The following is a 15,712-nucleotide window of genomic DNA, read 5'->3' as shown; positions in this document are numbered from 1 at the left end:
GTGGCACAGCATGACTCAGATCCTGGCCTGGACCCACTTCTTCAAAAAGCTCTTAATGGGATGTTTGCTTGATTCACGGAGTGAGATCAAGCTTTCTGTTATCTGGGAATCACACAGACTCATTTCCCCCCACAGTCCCAATTGCCTGGTTAAAAGTATCAGCTGGGAATGTGGTAGTCTGTTCTCTGATGCCTTACTTATCTGTGACATCTCCTGTGACCAAGGCAAGGATATACCTATTAGCAGCAGCTCCTATGCAGCACACAGAGTGAGGGGTGCAGTCATTCCTTAGGCTTGGAAATTAGGTGTTCCCATTTCCCCCAGTCAGAGGTGCTAAGCACGCTTTTACAGTGGGGTTTCTGCACTAGCTCTGCACCATGCGAGGTGGTTTAGCTCTTCAGGTTGGCTGCAAGGCAAAAGGTGATGGTTCTCCCATTCCATTCATTGTAATTTAGGAATATATTAGGAGTTAAGCACATAGAAATGTAGACTCGGCGAGGAGAGAAGCCTGTTAGAGAAACAGACTTACACACGGAATGATTCGGATGTGTATCAAACTGAGAGCTCTGTAAAACTTCTTTTGAACTCCCCGTTCAGAAAAAAAGGAAGGCTGATAATGAACCGCCACTGAGAGCCTCCTGAAAACTGGAGAGTTACTGAAAATCAAAATCCTAGTAAGTGAACATGGATGACATTTTGTCCTGTGTAACCTCAGCATTTCTGATGCACCGATGGTAAAAGTGTTGTGTCTTTGGCTAGCTTGAGTGGCATGTGAAACCTTCCTTTTTTTTCAGAGCATTTTTCCTCTTTCAGATCACTTGAAATGATCAAAGGAGGAAGGCTGTGAATCTGTGAAGGGAACTGGGAACGTAACAGCGAACTTCATTATTTCAGGCCTTTCAGAACAGCTTTGGCTGAGCCAGATCTTCTGATTAGCTTTGTTTTTCCACCATCCAAGCAGGATAGCAGGAATAGTTGGAAGAGCCTTAGAGCAGCTGCCCTGCCAAAGAGGGAGAAGCACTGTAAAATGATCACGTACCACACAAGGGCTTGTTCCAATGTGCTATTACTGAAATACTATCAAAGTGCTATCTTTCTTTTTTTGTTAAGGGTGGGCCACTGCTGCTAATTTTGCTTAATTCCTACAAAGAAGTGAACAGAGCAGTACGTGGCTGTATAAGCTGACACGTTGCACCCTTTTGACTATATTTGTATATTTAAAGCACTGCAGTTTTCTCCACACTGACTACAAACTTCTCCAACAGTATTTGTACCAAAGTAGTATATTCTCATCAGAAGAGGAACAGGTTTAATGACATCAGCCCATAAAAATGTCCAATAACTCTGGAGAAGTAACCTCTGCCAAAGTGCAGGCACAGGCAGTGACCACAATGAGAAGCACACTACTAAAAGTTGTTAGGTTATTCCAGCAGCAAGAGGAAAACAGACTTTAGAACCATAGATTAGTTTGGGTTGGAAGGGACCTTTGAGACCATCTAGTTCCAACCCCCTGCTATAGGCAGGGACACCTCCCACTAGACCAGGTTGCTCACAGCCCCAGATATCTTTAGAATACCTTCATCTTATATTTTTCCAACTGTGAAGCACGCAAGGTGATTTTTAGTTTGGATTAAGGTAAAGAGCAAAGAGAGCTGGGTCTACTGCTGTATCTGCAGACACAGATCCTGTATGTCTGACACAGGACTTCAACTCTAACAGGAAGGGCAGGAAAAATTAGCCCTATATTTTGTTTCCAATTAATAAATCCAGGATATGTTAAGCTTCAGTCTTCTCTTCTTCTGATCTTTGTGGTATTAAACAGAGGAGATTTCCATTGATGATATGATACTGTGCTTTCCTGAATGAACAAGGAGTTCTCATTAGCAGGTGGACGCAGCACAGCAGGTGCTGAATCCCTCACCCCACTGAAGCTCACACACAGTTCTGGCTTTGCAGTAAAACACAGGATACAACCAACACTGAAATCAGTTCAATGTTCTTGGCTTAAAATGAAGAACTAGGGGAACATTATTCAGGTGAGTTTATTCAAATGTAACAACAGAAAGATAACAGAATTCCCGGACAGAAATGACCCTCCCTTTCACAATACAGAAACATAAATGTTTGTAACATTATTTACATATTTGGGTCAAACTTCTTGAATTTCCTCACTGTGAGCTCAGCACAGACACCCTCTCTATTAAAAGCCTTTGATATTCCTCAGAGAATTTGGAATTCTCTGGAGAATACTTTAGAGTAATAACTACACTCAGAGATTAAATTGCAGTCCACTAATGTAAGTCACAGGACTAGATCCCATCCATTTTCCTCTCTCTAGGTTCTACCACACATCCACCTACCTTCTGGGCAATCCATTTTCATTAATGGAACTGGTTACAGACTAAGATATTATTCAAATTGATCTATATTTTCAGTGCATTATACAACATTTGTACTACAAATGCAGAGTACAGTAAAAATTAACCAAATTAAAACTGTCTCATCAAAGTAACAATATAAAGCACTGCAGAATCATTCTTGGCTTCACTTTCCAGGCCTCAGAGTATTTTACTGCAGCCAGAATTATTGCTAAAATTCCTAAAGTAACACCTAAAAAATTATGGAAAATACCATTAAACCATCTGTAAACAATAAAAGGCAGTATTCTAATTCAGAGGAACAATAAAAGGATGTTATTAAATATATCAGTCCTCAAGAAAATACATTGTGAAATGTTTTGAGTTCCTGTGTAAGTGCTTTCCTAAGCGAGAGTCCAAAGCCATGTCCCGATGCACCAGGTGAAACTTCAGAAAGCTTTTAGACATTCCCAGATCTGTAAGTGACCTCCCAAAATATAAGCAGTTCGTCAGAGTCCTCAAACTGACATGCACAGGTTGCTCAGGCTACATTGGTTTCCCACTGAAGATGGTAGCGAGGAAAACGTTTATTTCCTCTTCTATAACTATTTCTTGGATTATCAATTAGTTTAAAAATTACAGCTCTTGCAACACCTTTTTTTCTTCTTCGTCCTCACTATCAGTCACATTGACTAGCTGGATGCTGGAAGGAGAAGGTGGGGTTGCTGGCAAATCATTCTCAAGTGCTCCAGTGTCTAGCTGTGATATGGGGCTTACATAACCCTCCTCACTGTGGCTGCTGTGAGAGGTCACTTCTTCAAGGTGTGCACAAACACGTGAGTCTTCACGTATGCCTCCCCCTGGGTGTCCCCTGAAAGAGTAATCTCTGTCCAGAGGTGAAAACTTCATCTCCTGCTTTTGGTAGCCATCTCCATAGAAGCCAAGGCATTCAGGAACTGAGCTGGAGAAATTCCCACAGCCAAAAGGGGGACGGCTGAATGGGCACGTGCTGCAATGGAAGAGATTAAAGTAGTCCTTCAGAAACACAGATAGCCTGGACTTCCATCCAACTAAAGGAATCAAATGTTAGTCTAAGTTAGTTTAGATGAAATAATCAAAGTACACATACTTCAGAACCATGTCTAATTTAAACACTGATTTCATAAGAAGAGTCATACACAGACTCTGTATTAGCAAGGATTGCATATGCATCCCTTCATAGTAGATATAGACATGACATTATTTTAAAAACAATCAAAACCCCATTGTTTTAAAGTATTAAATAATGTCATGGATACAACAGAATCAAGTAAGCCTGCAGTATGTTAATGTCCATACTGAGAACAGTATAAAAAAGTATAAGAAATACTCACAGGATATTACATGTGTTAGTTTGTAAATACTTTGGTTAGGTGATCTTCTCTGATTTACAACCCAGTTGCTGCAAAGGATAAACTAGTAATTACTACTGATGTAATAATTCTGAAGACATTTCCCACAGGACCGGATTTCAGAAATATTGGTAGTTATGACAGCTACAATCATAGCAAGTAGCTGGGAGACATCTCACACACCTACTTAATTGCATCTGATCATTTTGAAAATATATTTACCTAATACTTATATGTAGAGATCATATGTAGTGCATCTAACTGCACTTAGGTGCACAGAGTAGAGAGAAGATACTTCTATTTACTGTGGGCTCAGGAGTGCCAATTACTATAATTGTACCATGGAGCCTTCAATAACTGTGCATATATTACAAGCAGCCTCAGGAAAGCAGGTCTCACCACACAGAAGCCAAGGGAAGAGAAGTGCACCCTTCCTTTCTGGCACTGTGTTCTCGTCTCAAGAACTGAATGCTCCATCTGCTTTCTGAAAGCTAAAGACTTTTAGTACTTTATCTAAATGGTATTGAAATGAAGGGTTGCATTACCTTGAGGGGAAATAGTGAGGTCCAGGAACAAAGTAGGGGTGATAAAATGAAAACTGAGGAGGTACTCCGTACAGACCGGCTGCCTGCCCAATAGGAGGGCTCTCACAGAGATGCGAATGAGGAAGAGGGGTAACCTGAGGAAGAAGTACACCTCTAGGATAAGCAGAAATCCCTGGGTACTCCTTTGGGAACTCACTATTAGGGGCAGAAAATCTGTCATTAGTGCTTGTTGTGCTATTTGAACTTCTACTGGAGAGATCAACAACAACTGGTGTTGATCTTTTCAGAAAGCAATAGGATCCAGGTGATACATCACGAGCTTCTCTCTGAGTAGGCTCAGCAAAGTGCTGTGGTGCAATTATAGGGCGCAGAGGCAGAGTTGGAGCTGGAACTGCCACTGGAGTGGTGCTTGCAATAGCAGGTCGGAAAAGATTAATTGGACCTGGACGCTGAATAGAAGAAGCTGGCAGCCGGGTGGCAGAAGGAGATTCACCTTTAGGAAAGAGAGCAATTATTTATCAGACACATATAAAGGAAGAGATTTCATAAATAGTGACATAGCAAACCACATCTGGAGTCAGAACCATTTCCCCCAGAACACCTTATGGCATTGCTTCCCTGCAACTCACAGTCACATGCCAATTGGCCTATGTGTGTCTGACATGGTTTTGGAGTCTATATGCTTAATTTCCCTTCAACAAAACAAAACAAAAAAGGGTGAATGAAAAATGAACTAGCATTTAGTGCCTGAAGATCAGAACACATCCCAGGTCTACTAGTTGAGATAGCATGAGCCAAATTCTTAATAAATCTGCATGGTGCCAGAGCAGAAGTGAAGAGCAGAAGTAATAGTTACAGAACAGCTCTCTGATATGTTTTCTTATTTGTTTCACCTACAAGCACTCCCACTGTTCAGTTTCACTTAAAAACATTTTGCAGATGTACACTTTCAAATTATACTTTATGTTAAAGGCTGCCTTTACACAATAAGATTTCAAAACAAACTGCATTAGTGTTCCCAAAAAAACACTAGCTAGTCTAAGCATCTAAGTGCTGAGTCAGTGAGACTTAAATGCATCTAGATTTTACCTTTTATATTTAAGAGTGTTTTCAAGCTCAATAGGATAGTAAACCATGGAATGAAACATAGTAGCATCTGAGGACACTATAACATTATAAGATACACTACGTTAAGAAATAAAATGCTTAGTTCAGTCAAAGTTATGGAACAATTTGAGAAATGATCACTTCTCTACTTCTGAAACTTCACCAGAACAAAGTACAGTGCTCTCTTTTAGGTCTCCAAATATTACCATACAACATTAACAGACGTTTCGTTTTCTTGTCTCTAAAGTCCAGTGCCTGAATCTAAGCTGTTGTGATCCACCATCTGTGCTCCACTGATGGAGCCAGAGCTCTTTCACCACAAAACATGAGAAACTGCAGGTTAGATATTTATATTTGCACGTGGGCTCTCATATTAAACTCCATTTCACTGGTGAAATATTTAATAAAAAAGATTAGGTGCAACATTTAATGCATTTCTTCAGACTACAGGTGTGTGCAAGTTGGTAACAGCTACACATAGAACTATTCCAGATGTGCACAAAACACCCAAGTAACTGATGGAAAGCATGCAAGTGAAAAATTCCTTTTCCAGTGACTTTTAATATCCCAGCACACACCTTACCAACACTCTTCCAACCTCATTTCTAATCACGTTGCAGACAATTCTGCCTCCTCGTATGCAGCATAAGTTGCTGAGCCCTAGAATAGTGGTGCTTCACTAGCAAAAAACACTTACATTGGAGTGGAGGCAATAAGCTAATAAACTTTTCCAGGCTTAATAGAGCAGGTTTGAATGCTAGTGCAGTTAGATCTGATGTGGAAAGATATGGGTGAGGGGGACAGAGCAGGGAAATGAAATGATTATAGCTCTTCAGGAGGCAGGTGTTGAATAACAGACATCCAGAGAGTTCCAGGAGGCAATAGGAACTACAAAGACAATAGCAGCATCTGTAGAGGATGAAGAGGGGGACAGAATTAAAGAGCAGCTAAGTGTGAGGAAGCAGTAGGTAGAGGCTAGGAGGCAGAGGTGCAGCACAGAGGAGAACTGAAAGAAATAGTGGTGTCCACACAGACTGAGAAATCATTTTTTAAATATATCTACACGATTGGATGTATAAATGCTGCTACAATAGGTAAATTCCTGATTTTTAAAATCATTCACTGCTGAAACTCACAGACTGGATGTCCAATATTTTTCTGAATACTGTGCATGGCAGCGGGGAATGCAGGCGATGGAAAGGGATAAACAGCAACCGGGTTTGTAGTGATGATATTCTGGGTAGTGCTGGAAAATACAGCAGAGACAGCCAGTGGATAACGCTTCCTCTTGCCTGGTCGTGGTTGATAAACCCAACCTGTCAGAGATGAAAAAAATGCAGATATACCATTTATAGGATGGTTTCTCTGTTTCTTTTTCTTCTCTCTCTCTCTCTCTCTTTTTAAACCTATGGCAGCTTCAATTCTGAAATACCTTAAGAAAAATAATTAAAAAAAAAAGTCAAGGAGTTCTCAAAATGCTCCGATAGCAAACCTGCATTTGTGTCAGTGAGCTGCTAAATAGGGCGTTCTACCAGAGGTGGAAAGAAAATGGACACATGGGCATTGTGTTTGTGTTACTGGATTGTAACCATTAGTGAGACAAAGAAACACAGAAGGGTAGGGAGTGACACAACGCAGCTACAGAAAGCATGCCAAGGAGAATGTGACACTGTATTGTGGGCTTTCCAGCCCTGAAGGAAATCATGACTGTATTCAAAATGTGGGTCTTTTCTGATTTTTTCTTTAACCCCTCAAATTTCACATATATCTGCAGGCTACAAGAGACAATGGAAAATATGATCCAATAGCAATCCTGTATAGATTTTGGCAATAAAAAGTATGTTTGCCTCTGATGTATAACATTAACTAAACACTAGCAGACTTTAAATAAACTATGGTTTTACACTGAGCAGTCCAGGAGAGAGAAAGTGCTGCCCTTCATCTCTTGCTTATTTATGACATATTAATCAGGTCTGGCCTAGCCATAATTTTGAGTTAGCAGGATTATGGCATCACAAAGGATTGTGACACCTGATATCTTAACAGCTTTCATAAAGAGTGTTCCAAGTGATTATGCTCTATTTTGTTACTGTCCCACTAACTGAACTGCAGTGTTGTGGATAAACAAATTTGTTAAGGGCTTTGGAGCGAAGTTCACAACAACCTCTGCACGTGGCCAGAAGAGCTGTGGTGGTCTGAGAACGTAGGAACCATTAGAGGCTCTAAAGGATGCACATAATTTTTGGATGCTAAAAAGTGAATGTGTTTTCACAAGCACTAGAAAGCTGGACTGAGTGCTTGAAATTCATGTCATGTTTTTCTAACTCTTCGATTTGCTCTAATGAAAGACATCCCTTTTGTGTTGGGTTTTTTTTCCTTTGTTTGTTTGTTTTTCCTCCTGTAAATCCTGCACTACTATAACATTGAGGTAAATCAATACATGTTTACCAGGAAATTCCTCTCTGTGCCTTTGTTTTATTTTCCGAGCTTCGTCGTAATAGGGTTGTTTCTGCTCTTCAGTCAGTTTGCTCCACTCCAACCCGAGCTGAACGCTGATTTCAGCATTATTGGCATTGGGGTTGGCTTTAGCTAGGGCAGGTCGGTGAATCCTTGCCCACACCATAAACGCATTCATTGGACGCTTTACGTGGCCAGTTTTGTCCTTGCTGAATGGAGTATCTGGCATACCTATGCAACAAAATGAGGAAAGATCATCTTCCAGGCAATACTTGCAGAACAGATTACATCAAAGGGCTTTTTGGTGACAGTCAAAAGAATCAGTAGAGCTTCAGAATACACAAAATTCATTGCACAAGTGGAGACCAATTCCTAGAAAAAATAATTAAGGCTCTACTAGGCTCCACTGAACCACTGTGTAAGGAATCATGTGCATGGCTTTTGTTGTTTATTCTCTTTTTAAAAGTATGAAACACACATGACTGCTGAGACAGTTTGGATTTCACTCGGCTAGACGATTTCCTGTAACTTGTTTATAAATTGAACTCAGAATGGCATAGACCATATCACTGCAAATTTGTCATCTCCCCCAGAACTATGTATCCAAAAGCCCTAACGATGCACAGGGAAGGCATAACACTGGTATGGCACTTCAGTCCTACTACTCTGCAGTACTGTACTCTGGCTTCTCTGCTGAGGCTGTTGTTGTGCTGGGGTTCTAGATGGGTTTTTCCCCCTCAGATATGGACACTCTTTTGCTGGAGGAATTTGTTTTACCAACTGGCTGTTACATGACACCTAGCTTTACATCTCTGTAAACACAGACTGCATTTGGATTGAACTGGTGACATAATGAACAGCCAGAACCCTCACAGCTGATCTGTCAGCAAAAGGCTTAGAAACAAACTGTTCCATATTATCAATAAAGGGAGAAGGTCTTCTTATCTTTAGAAGTTTGCTTTAAGTCATAAATTTTAAAAGCCTAAAGAAGCATGAATTTTAAAAGCCTTTTTCTTTCCAGAACAAGTAAGCTTCTAAACCAGATACTACAAAATGTTCATCGCTTAACATGTCCAAGTTGTCTTGGAGAGGTGTACAAATGCTCCATTTTAAAAATCAAGCGGACACCTAAACTGCAATTTGTAATCAAACTTCTAAATTCCGATTCTAAACATTTATAAAGGGGTTCAGTAGAGGCAGGGAGCAAGCAGAGAAAACTATATTGATTTCAATAAACCAATAGAGAACTCTGTGCTCCTGCAGCTTACACATTACCCTGAATTAGCTGGTTTTACAAACTACAGTGTATCCAGAGGGGTGGTTCTCTAATGCTGTCTTTGTACTCCTCCTGATAGCCTGTCAGTGCTGTACACCTTACCACAACCCTGCCAACTTGGCTTCTTAACATAATACCTGAATCGGAGGGCAGTACTGTGAGGGGAACGTTTTTAGTTTCAATTTTTACGGAAGGCTCCAGCAGGGACTGCATTTTAAGAGGCACTTGGCTCACGGGCCCCTTAGACACCTGGATCAGCTTTGGCAGCAGAGGGCCTTGGACTTGTATACGGGCACCAGGAGGCAAAGGGCGAAGCACCAGGGGAATCTTCAGGTCTTCAGGGAGGACCCCCAGCCCCTCACTGGGCTGTGCCACGCCACCATCACTGCTGATATGTGTGGGCCCATGCGAGGCCCTGCCTGCAGCACAGTCCTCATCCCCATCTGTCCTCGCTCCTGGACAGGGCTCCTTCACAGCACCTCTGACCTCCACCACCATCACATCTTCCTGCTCTTCTCCGCCGTACTTTTCTTGATCCTCTTTTGCACAGAGAGCCTTCTCTTTTCCCCCCCATGGAGCTGGGGAACACCTGAGCTCCCCTCCTGCTTCCTTGTTGCCCTCAGGACAGGCGAGGAAGCCTCCATGCTGCTGCTGGAGCTCCTTGGCTTTAACGCGCGTCTCCTGCAGGGGCGCCTGGAGCTCCTCACCGCCTGAGGGACCCTGGGAGCAGAGATCGAGGTCAGAATCCGGGCCGTGGCTGCCGCCCCCGCCCCGCTCCATGACGCCGCTGCCGTTTGCCGCCTGCAGTTGGTCCCCAACGTTCGCAGCGCCCTCGCGCCGCTGTCACCTACGAGAGCACAACGCTCCCTTCGGCCCCTCCCACCACCGCACAATGCGGTCGCCATGGAGACCAGCCTCCAAGATCCATAGAGAAGTCCTCCTAGGCGCCTAGAAGGGCTGTCTGCTGTGCACTCTGTGGCGGGGGCACTGCACTTCCGCCTCCGCTCTGGCCATGCTGGGCTGCCTGCGGGCGGCGGCGGCCATCTCGGCGGGGCGCGGGGTGGGCTGTGTGCGCGGTCGCGTCTCCATGGCGAAGAGCAAGTTCGAGTACGTGCGGGACTTTGAGACAGACGACACTTGTCTGCCCAACTGCTGGATAGTGGTCCGGCTGGACGGCCGCAATTTCCACAGGTGAAGGCTGGGCGGGCAGCCAATGGGCGGGCAGCTTGTTGCCGGGTGGTTGCTGTAGCAACGCGGCGGGGGGCGCGGCCATGTCCTAGGCCTGGTACTGGGCCGGGGGGGAGGGGGGTTCTGGCTGTAAGAGCCATATCCATTTGGGGTCAGCATTCACCTTTCTTGAGGATAAATCTTGTTGCTGGGGTTTTGATCTCTGATTTGCTTGAATCTGATTTCGGTATAAAGCTGCCAAGTTTTGATGTGTTTACTGGTAATGTTGTCTTGGGGGGACTGAGGTGCCCTAGGAGAAAATGACATTACAGAAAGCAGTATTCATCATCATCTTAATCCAAGTGAAATAAGTAAACCAGTCATTTTGAATAATTAATTAAGGTGAGATCCTGATGAGACAGAGAATAGGTTTTTTGCAAAGTATGTAGGTTACTCCAAAAGTAATGCTTCCTACTTCTTTGAAAACTACAACAGCTACAATACTGTAGCTGTTACAGTACAAAAACTACAATTATAACGCTGTTTCATAGAGAAAATTCTCAGCTACAAAATGCTGTTTTTCAATGCAGTCACCACCATGAGCTGTGTGTTTTTACCAGCAATGAGTAAGAGCCTGCATGCCATGCTTGTATGAATTGGCACCAGTGGAGGCGACCTGCTGTTGCCATGCTAAAACTCAGTAGTCACCACCTGACAGTACTGACACCCATTGTTTGGCCTCCATAAACATTCAGCAAGTGATGAATGTCAGTGGGTGCTTTTTTTTCCACCTGGAGGAATATTGCTCTATACCTTGGCTTCATATGGCCATCGGTGTCAGACTGCCCCTCTGCTGCCATTTGTCACATGGCAACAAACTGTAACAGAATATTGGTGGGATGGTTCAACCACTACTGCCATTCCACCAACATCTGCCTCTGACATCATGGACCAACATAGGAGGCATTACTTTTGGATCAGCTTTTGTGTAAAACCAGTTTTTTGTTAGTGTTCTTCATACCTGTAAGGAATTCTCTGTTAGTATTGGCTGGATATTGTAAATCAATATTTTAAAAACTAAATACGATGAAAATGAATCAGCTCACATTTCTGAGTTGCCTTATAAAGTATTCTCATCCAACCATTTCTGCTTTGAAGGTTTGCTGAGCAACATGAGTTCAAAAAGCCAAATGATGACCGTGCTCTTCATCTGATGACCAAGTGTGCCCAGACAGTGATGCAGGAGTTGGAGGATATCGCTATTGCTTATGGACAGAGTGATGAATACAGTTTTGTTTTCAAAAAGAAGAGTAAATGGTTTAAAAGAAGAGCAAGGTAACAGCTGCTTTGCTATCTTGTCTCTAAATCTGTGCCTTGGCCCTCATCTTTAGGTTTGCCTTCATCTGTATGCAGAGGTTACAGGCTGGGCTGTATTTGGAAATACACACTACTAGTTCTAGTTCTTAATGTGAACTCTGCAAGCAGTGTTTCCATAGCATTTAGTGATATGGAGCTTTAGGTAGTTTTGGTAAAACAGGGCTTCCTTTAACAAAGTGCTTTGCTTTCCAAACTCATGTATTTGATTTATAAAAGATTATGCCACTGCTGAACTGTTGGACCGTTATATAAGAAGTAATGCTGTCCACCAGAATTATTGCTATTGATACATCATGGTTTTAGGTGCATATAGTCATATTGATGTATGCCTTTCTTTTTCCTTTGCTTTGTGTTTACAAGTAAGTTCATGACTCATGTGGTCTCCCAGTTTGCCTCAAGTTACGTTTTCTATTGGAAGGATTACTTTAAGGACCAGCAACTTCTGTACCCACCAGGATTTGATGGACGAATTGTGCTGTATCCCAGCAACCAAAACTTAAAGGACTACCTCAGCTGGAGACAAGCAGATTGTAAGCATTTGTAGAAAATGGAGACTCGTGCAGTTGAGTTCTCATCCTCTCTGAATAGAAATGTCCTTGTTGCCATTGCGTTTATATATGGAACTTGTCAGTTAAAGAACAGCAGGTAGAGTGGTATTTTTTAAATAGAAAGTGTTTGCATTGTAGTGGGAATTGTCTGGATGTGTAAGTGTCAGCTAGAATTCTGAATATTTAGATTATGACTGAATTTGCTGCATGCTGGGTGTGAATTCAGTGCAGGAAATATTAATAGAATTTGGTTGTGTTTGTTTGTTTCATATTCTTGGGTTTCTTTAATCAAAGAAATCTTAAATGAAAATCTTCTGAAATGTAGGAAAGTGATAGAGGTTAAAAGGGCTGCATATACCGTGTTGAAACAGACTGCTGGGTTTCATTTCTAGGTCTCCATTAACACATAGCCCTTGTTGTTCAAACTGAGATAACTAAGGTCATATAAAAACTCCCTTCTCCCTCTGCTGTTCCTTTTCGGATGTAAAATTAATCTGTCTTCTAGTTATTAACAATATGCAGAGCATTTAAAAATGGATCACAAAGACTGTATCTTCTCTACCAAATGATATTATTTATTCTTAGAAGTTTTTTGTTATGACTCTGGGAGTTAAGTTGCTCTTTAGTTTTTCGAGTATTCAGTCAGATTTGATAAATACTCTTTTTTATCTTTCTTTTTTTCTGTAGGCCATATCAATAACCTGTATAATACAGTGTTTTGGATGCTTGTACAGAGGAGTGGTTTGACACCAGTGCAAGCACAGGATAGACTCCAGGTAAGAATCTCTTGAGATTGTGTTCTAGATACAATTATGTGCTAAGTTGTGCCTTGCCTGCTCAGCAGCCCTGGCTGGCTTTTCTGTTCCTAGTATAATAATTTTGTGGGTGCATATTCAACAACTTCTTGAATTGTAAAACGATAACATAATTAGCAAATAATACATTTTACCTGGAATTTTACTAGGAAAAAAGTCCAGTTGAAAAAACCCTCTGTTTTTAATATCCCCATTTGGCAGTTGAAAATAACTCTTCTGTTGGGGAAAAGCAATTATACCTTGTAATTTAAAGATGAAAAAAACTCTTTAAGTGCCATTGTTACTTCCTGTATTTACCCATCCTCTGCTCTGCAGATTCAGTTTACTTGTAACCTTGTTGGTTTGTTTCTGTCTCTTTCTATAAGAGTACTTGTTGTTCTCATTTTCTTGCAGGGAACTTTGGCTGGAGATAAGAATGAAATTTTATTTTCTGAATTCAACATCAACTACAACAATGAGCCTTTGATGTATAGAAAAGGAACTGTCTTAATATGGCAGAAGGTAAAAACTTCATTACCACTTTCGTCATGTTCTTGTTTTAAATAGCTACACTGTGGCCAGAAAGCTACTCTGAGTGATCACAAAATGGAACTAAGGCTCTGTGGATGTGTATTTTTAGATATATTAAACTAACCAAACTTTCCATGTGATGTAGTGAAAGGTGACTAATTGTTTTGACGATGTTTTTAAATAACAATGTCTATAAGCATAGCAGCTTTGAGAATTTAGGAATTTCTGCTTCCTAGAAAAAAAATACATTTTAGTGACTGTTGTCAGTTTCCACTGCAAAGGAGTCACAGTCATTCGATAACATAGCTCAGCTGGCGATATATTTAATACCCTTTTCTTATGTAAAGGAACATACTATAGATTGCAGCTCTTAAGGGGAATTCCTTTTAAGGATAACTCAAATTTTCGTCATTCTGCGTAACGGATGCAGAATAAGTGTAAGAAATACCAATTCTGTATGAAGTCTGTCTCAGGAAACCATAAATGTTTATGGCCTTCGATCTTCCGACTACAGAAGGATATATTTAACTAGTAATATGCATGTTTCATGTGATCAGAACCCAGTCAGTCCATGCTAAGAGTTCTCTTTAATTTGTTCAGTCATTTGACTCCTACATATGTATATGTGTGTGTGTACAAATGTAAAGAATTAATCTGCTTGTTTGTTGTTTGGTTTTTTTGTGTTTTGTTGTTGTTTGTTCCATTTTAGCCAGTGATTTCTATTACTTCTTTTGAAATAATTAGAACAAGTAGAGGCTCTCACCTGGGAATATATTTCACTTGGTCCCTATATGTTATTTTTTCTTACTGGTTTTGGACATTTTTGAGGTTTCCCATTTACTTTACTTAGTTCCAAGTTAAATATTGTGCTTTATTCAAGGATACTTGCAGTCAGTTATGTGGAGTTGGAAGTAACTTCCTCAAGCTACATGATGATGATGTGCAGTTTCAACTACTCGTGTCAGCTGTCAGACAGAATAGACTAAGTTTCTGTGTTCAAATTCTATACTATGCTATAGGGTTGATGGTTACTTTTACTATAGCTTTTTATTCCTGTCCATTTGTGAATCCCCTCTGAAGTCATATACGTCTGCTAATGTGTCAACTGTATTTTCAGGTGAACGAGGTAATGACTAAGAAAATTAAACTGCCAAAGGAATCAGAAGAAAAGGAAGTCGAAGTGACCCGGACTAGGACTAAAGTTGTTCCCCTGCACTGTGACATAATTGGAGAACAGTTCTGGGAGGAATATCCTGAGATTCTGGCTGAGGATAGCTGATCTCTCTGATGAGTGTTACTGGTAGTTCGTGTTGCTCTGCTTGAGTTGTTGGCAACTGGGAAAGTATGGATTATCATTGGCGGATTTTAACCTGTGAAATGTCTTCAACATTTACATTGCTTTTAGCACTGTAAAGTTGCCTGGAAATGGGACACTGCTATGTTGTCTGACGTATAAAGATAGATCCGTGTGGAAAGCCTTAAGTCTTACTATATTTAAAATGTTAAGAACTCGTCATAAATTGATTGATGCTTGTACATGCATACAGAAAAAGCATATAGAAATGTGATGTATTTCTGTAGCACGTAAATCATGGGATGTGTTACTGAACTGACAACTTACAAAAAACTTGTGTATTGAATAGTTAAAAGCAGAGGAAAAGGTCATTATTTTTTCTCTTTCAGTTCAGACACAGATCAGAATACTTCAAGAGACATTTAGAATTAAATTTCAAGGCCTTTGTGACATTAGTGAAAAAATTCTTCAACTTCCTAATGACTGATCCTTACAGAGTGGAAATGAAGTACCCCAGCAGTTTCCTATGACTGATTTTAAATGCTTTTGTCAAATGTACAGGATTTTTATACTTTCATTTAAAATATTAAAAAACAGTTATTTCTTCCTGCTGTATTTATTATTTGGACTTTCTTATTGCTGGGACTTTATTTGGGTTTCAAATAGTCTGAGAGTAAAGAAACTGTACAGACTTCAATTCTGTTAGGGCATAAATAGACATCATGCTCTCATCTTCTGTAGCCCGGGAAGTCATCTGTCCACTACTTGAAATGGAGTGGGAAAGAGCAAAGTGAGAATGTTCTTGTAAAGAGTACGCTAACAAGAACTTGTGTTCCTGTTCTCTGATTTTCTTGGGGTAGATACAGAT

The 15,712-nt window shown here is 41.0% G+C and overlaps 2 protein-coding genes across 4 annotated transcripts; one reads left to right on the top strand and one right to left on the bottom strand.

Moving 5' to 3' along the window:
- Nucleotides 1–2,026: 2,026 nt before the first annotated feature.
- Nucleotides 2,027–9,949, bottom strand: SOX30 (SRY-box 30). Its single transcript, XM_414564.8, has 5 exons — nt 9,271–9,949; nt 7,849–8,088; nt 6,537–6,716; nt 4,294–4,786; nt 2,027–3,366 (listed from the first exon to the last, which is right to left on the bottom strand). Exons 1-5 carry the CDS (start codon nt 9,911–9,913, stop codon nt 2,994–2,996), a joined length of 1,929 nt encoding a protein of 642 aa, XP_414564.1. The 5' UTR covers nt 9,914–9,949; the 3' UTR covers nt 2,027–2,993.
- Nucleotides 9,950–10,119: 170 nt separating this feature from the next.
- On the top strand, nt 10,120–15,463 carry THG1L (tRNA-histidine guanylyltransferase 1 like). Of its 3 annotated transcripts, NM_001030616.2 has the most exons (6): nt 10,120–10,324; nt 11,459–11,635; nt 12,038–12,207; nt 12,913–13,001; nt 13,434–13,541; nt 14,668–15,463. In NM_001030616.2, the coding sequence occupies exons 1-6, from the start codon at nt 10,146–10,148 to the stop codon at nt 14,827–14,829; spliced, it is 885 nt and encodes a 294-aa protein (NP_001025787.2). In that variant the 5' UTR covers nt 10,120–10,145; the 3' UTR covers nt 14,830–15,463. The 3 variants fall into 3 exon arrangements, with proteins under 3 accessions (NP_001025787.2, XP_015149253.1, XP_015149254.1); XM_015293767.3 differs by lacking the exon at nt 10,120–10,324 and having other exon boundaries at nt 11,498–11,635; nt 12,042–12,207; nt 14,668–15,459; XM_015293768.3 differs by lacking the exon at nt 10,120–10,324 and having other exon boundaries at nt 11,569–11,635; nt 12,133–12,207; nt 14,668–15,459.
- The last annotated feature ends 249 nt before the right edge of the window (nt 15,464–15,712 follow it).

The sequence above is a fragment of the Gallus gallus genome, chromosome 13 (genome assembly GCF_016699485.2).
Source record: "Gallus gallus isolate bGalGal1 chromosome 13, bGalGal1.mat.broiler.GRCg7b, whole genome shotgun sequence".
Taxonomy (NCBI): domain Eukaryota; kingdom Metazoa; phylum Chordata; class Aves; order Galliformes; family Phasianidae; genus Gallus; species Gallus gallus.
The sequence above is the reverse complement of the archived record's forward strand: the minus strand, read 5'-3'. Positions and strand labels throughout refer to the sequence as shown.

What these genes read in the sequence shown, in the direction of transcription:
- SOX30 (XM_414564.8), bottom strand. Translation starts at nt 9,913, where the DNA reads ATGGAGCGGGGCGGGGGCGGCAGCCACGGCCCGGATTCTGACCTCGAT. An exon ending in GCACAGAGAGGAATTTCCTG is followed by an intron (nt 6,717 to 7,848) that starts GTAAACATGTAT and finishes CATCTCTGACAG; the next exon opens with GTTGGGTTTATCAACCACGA. An exon ending in CCTCACTATTTCCCCTCAAG is followed by an intron (nt 3,367 to 4,293) that starts GTAATGCAACCC and finishes CTTCCATTGCAG; the next exon opens with CACGTGCCCATTCAGCCGTC.
- THG1L (NM_001030616.2), top strand. Translation starts at nt 10,146, where the DNA reads ATGCTGGGCTGCCTGCGGGCGGCGGCGGCCATCTCGGCGGGGCGCGGG. An exon ending in CAGCTGGAGACAAGCAGATT is followed by an intron (nt 12,208 to 12,912) that starts GTAAGCATTTGT and finishes TTTTTTCTGTAG; the next exon opens with GCCATATCAATAACCTGTAT. An exon ending in AAGCACAGGATAGACTCCAG is followed by an intron (nt 13,002 to 13,433) that starts GTAAGAATCTCT and finishes ATTTTCTTGCAG; the next exon opens with GGAACTTTGGCTGGAGATAA.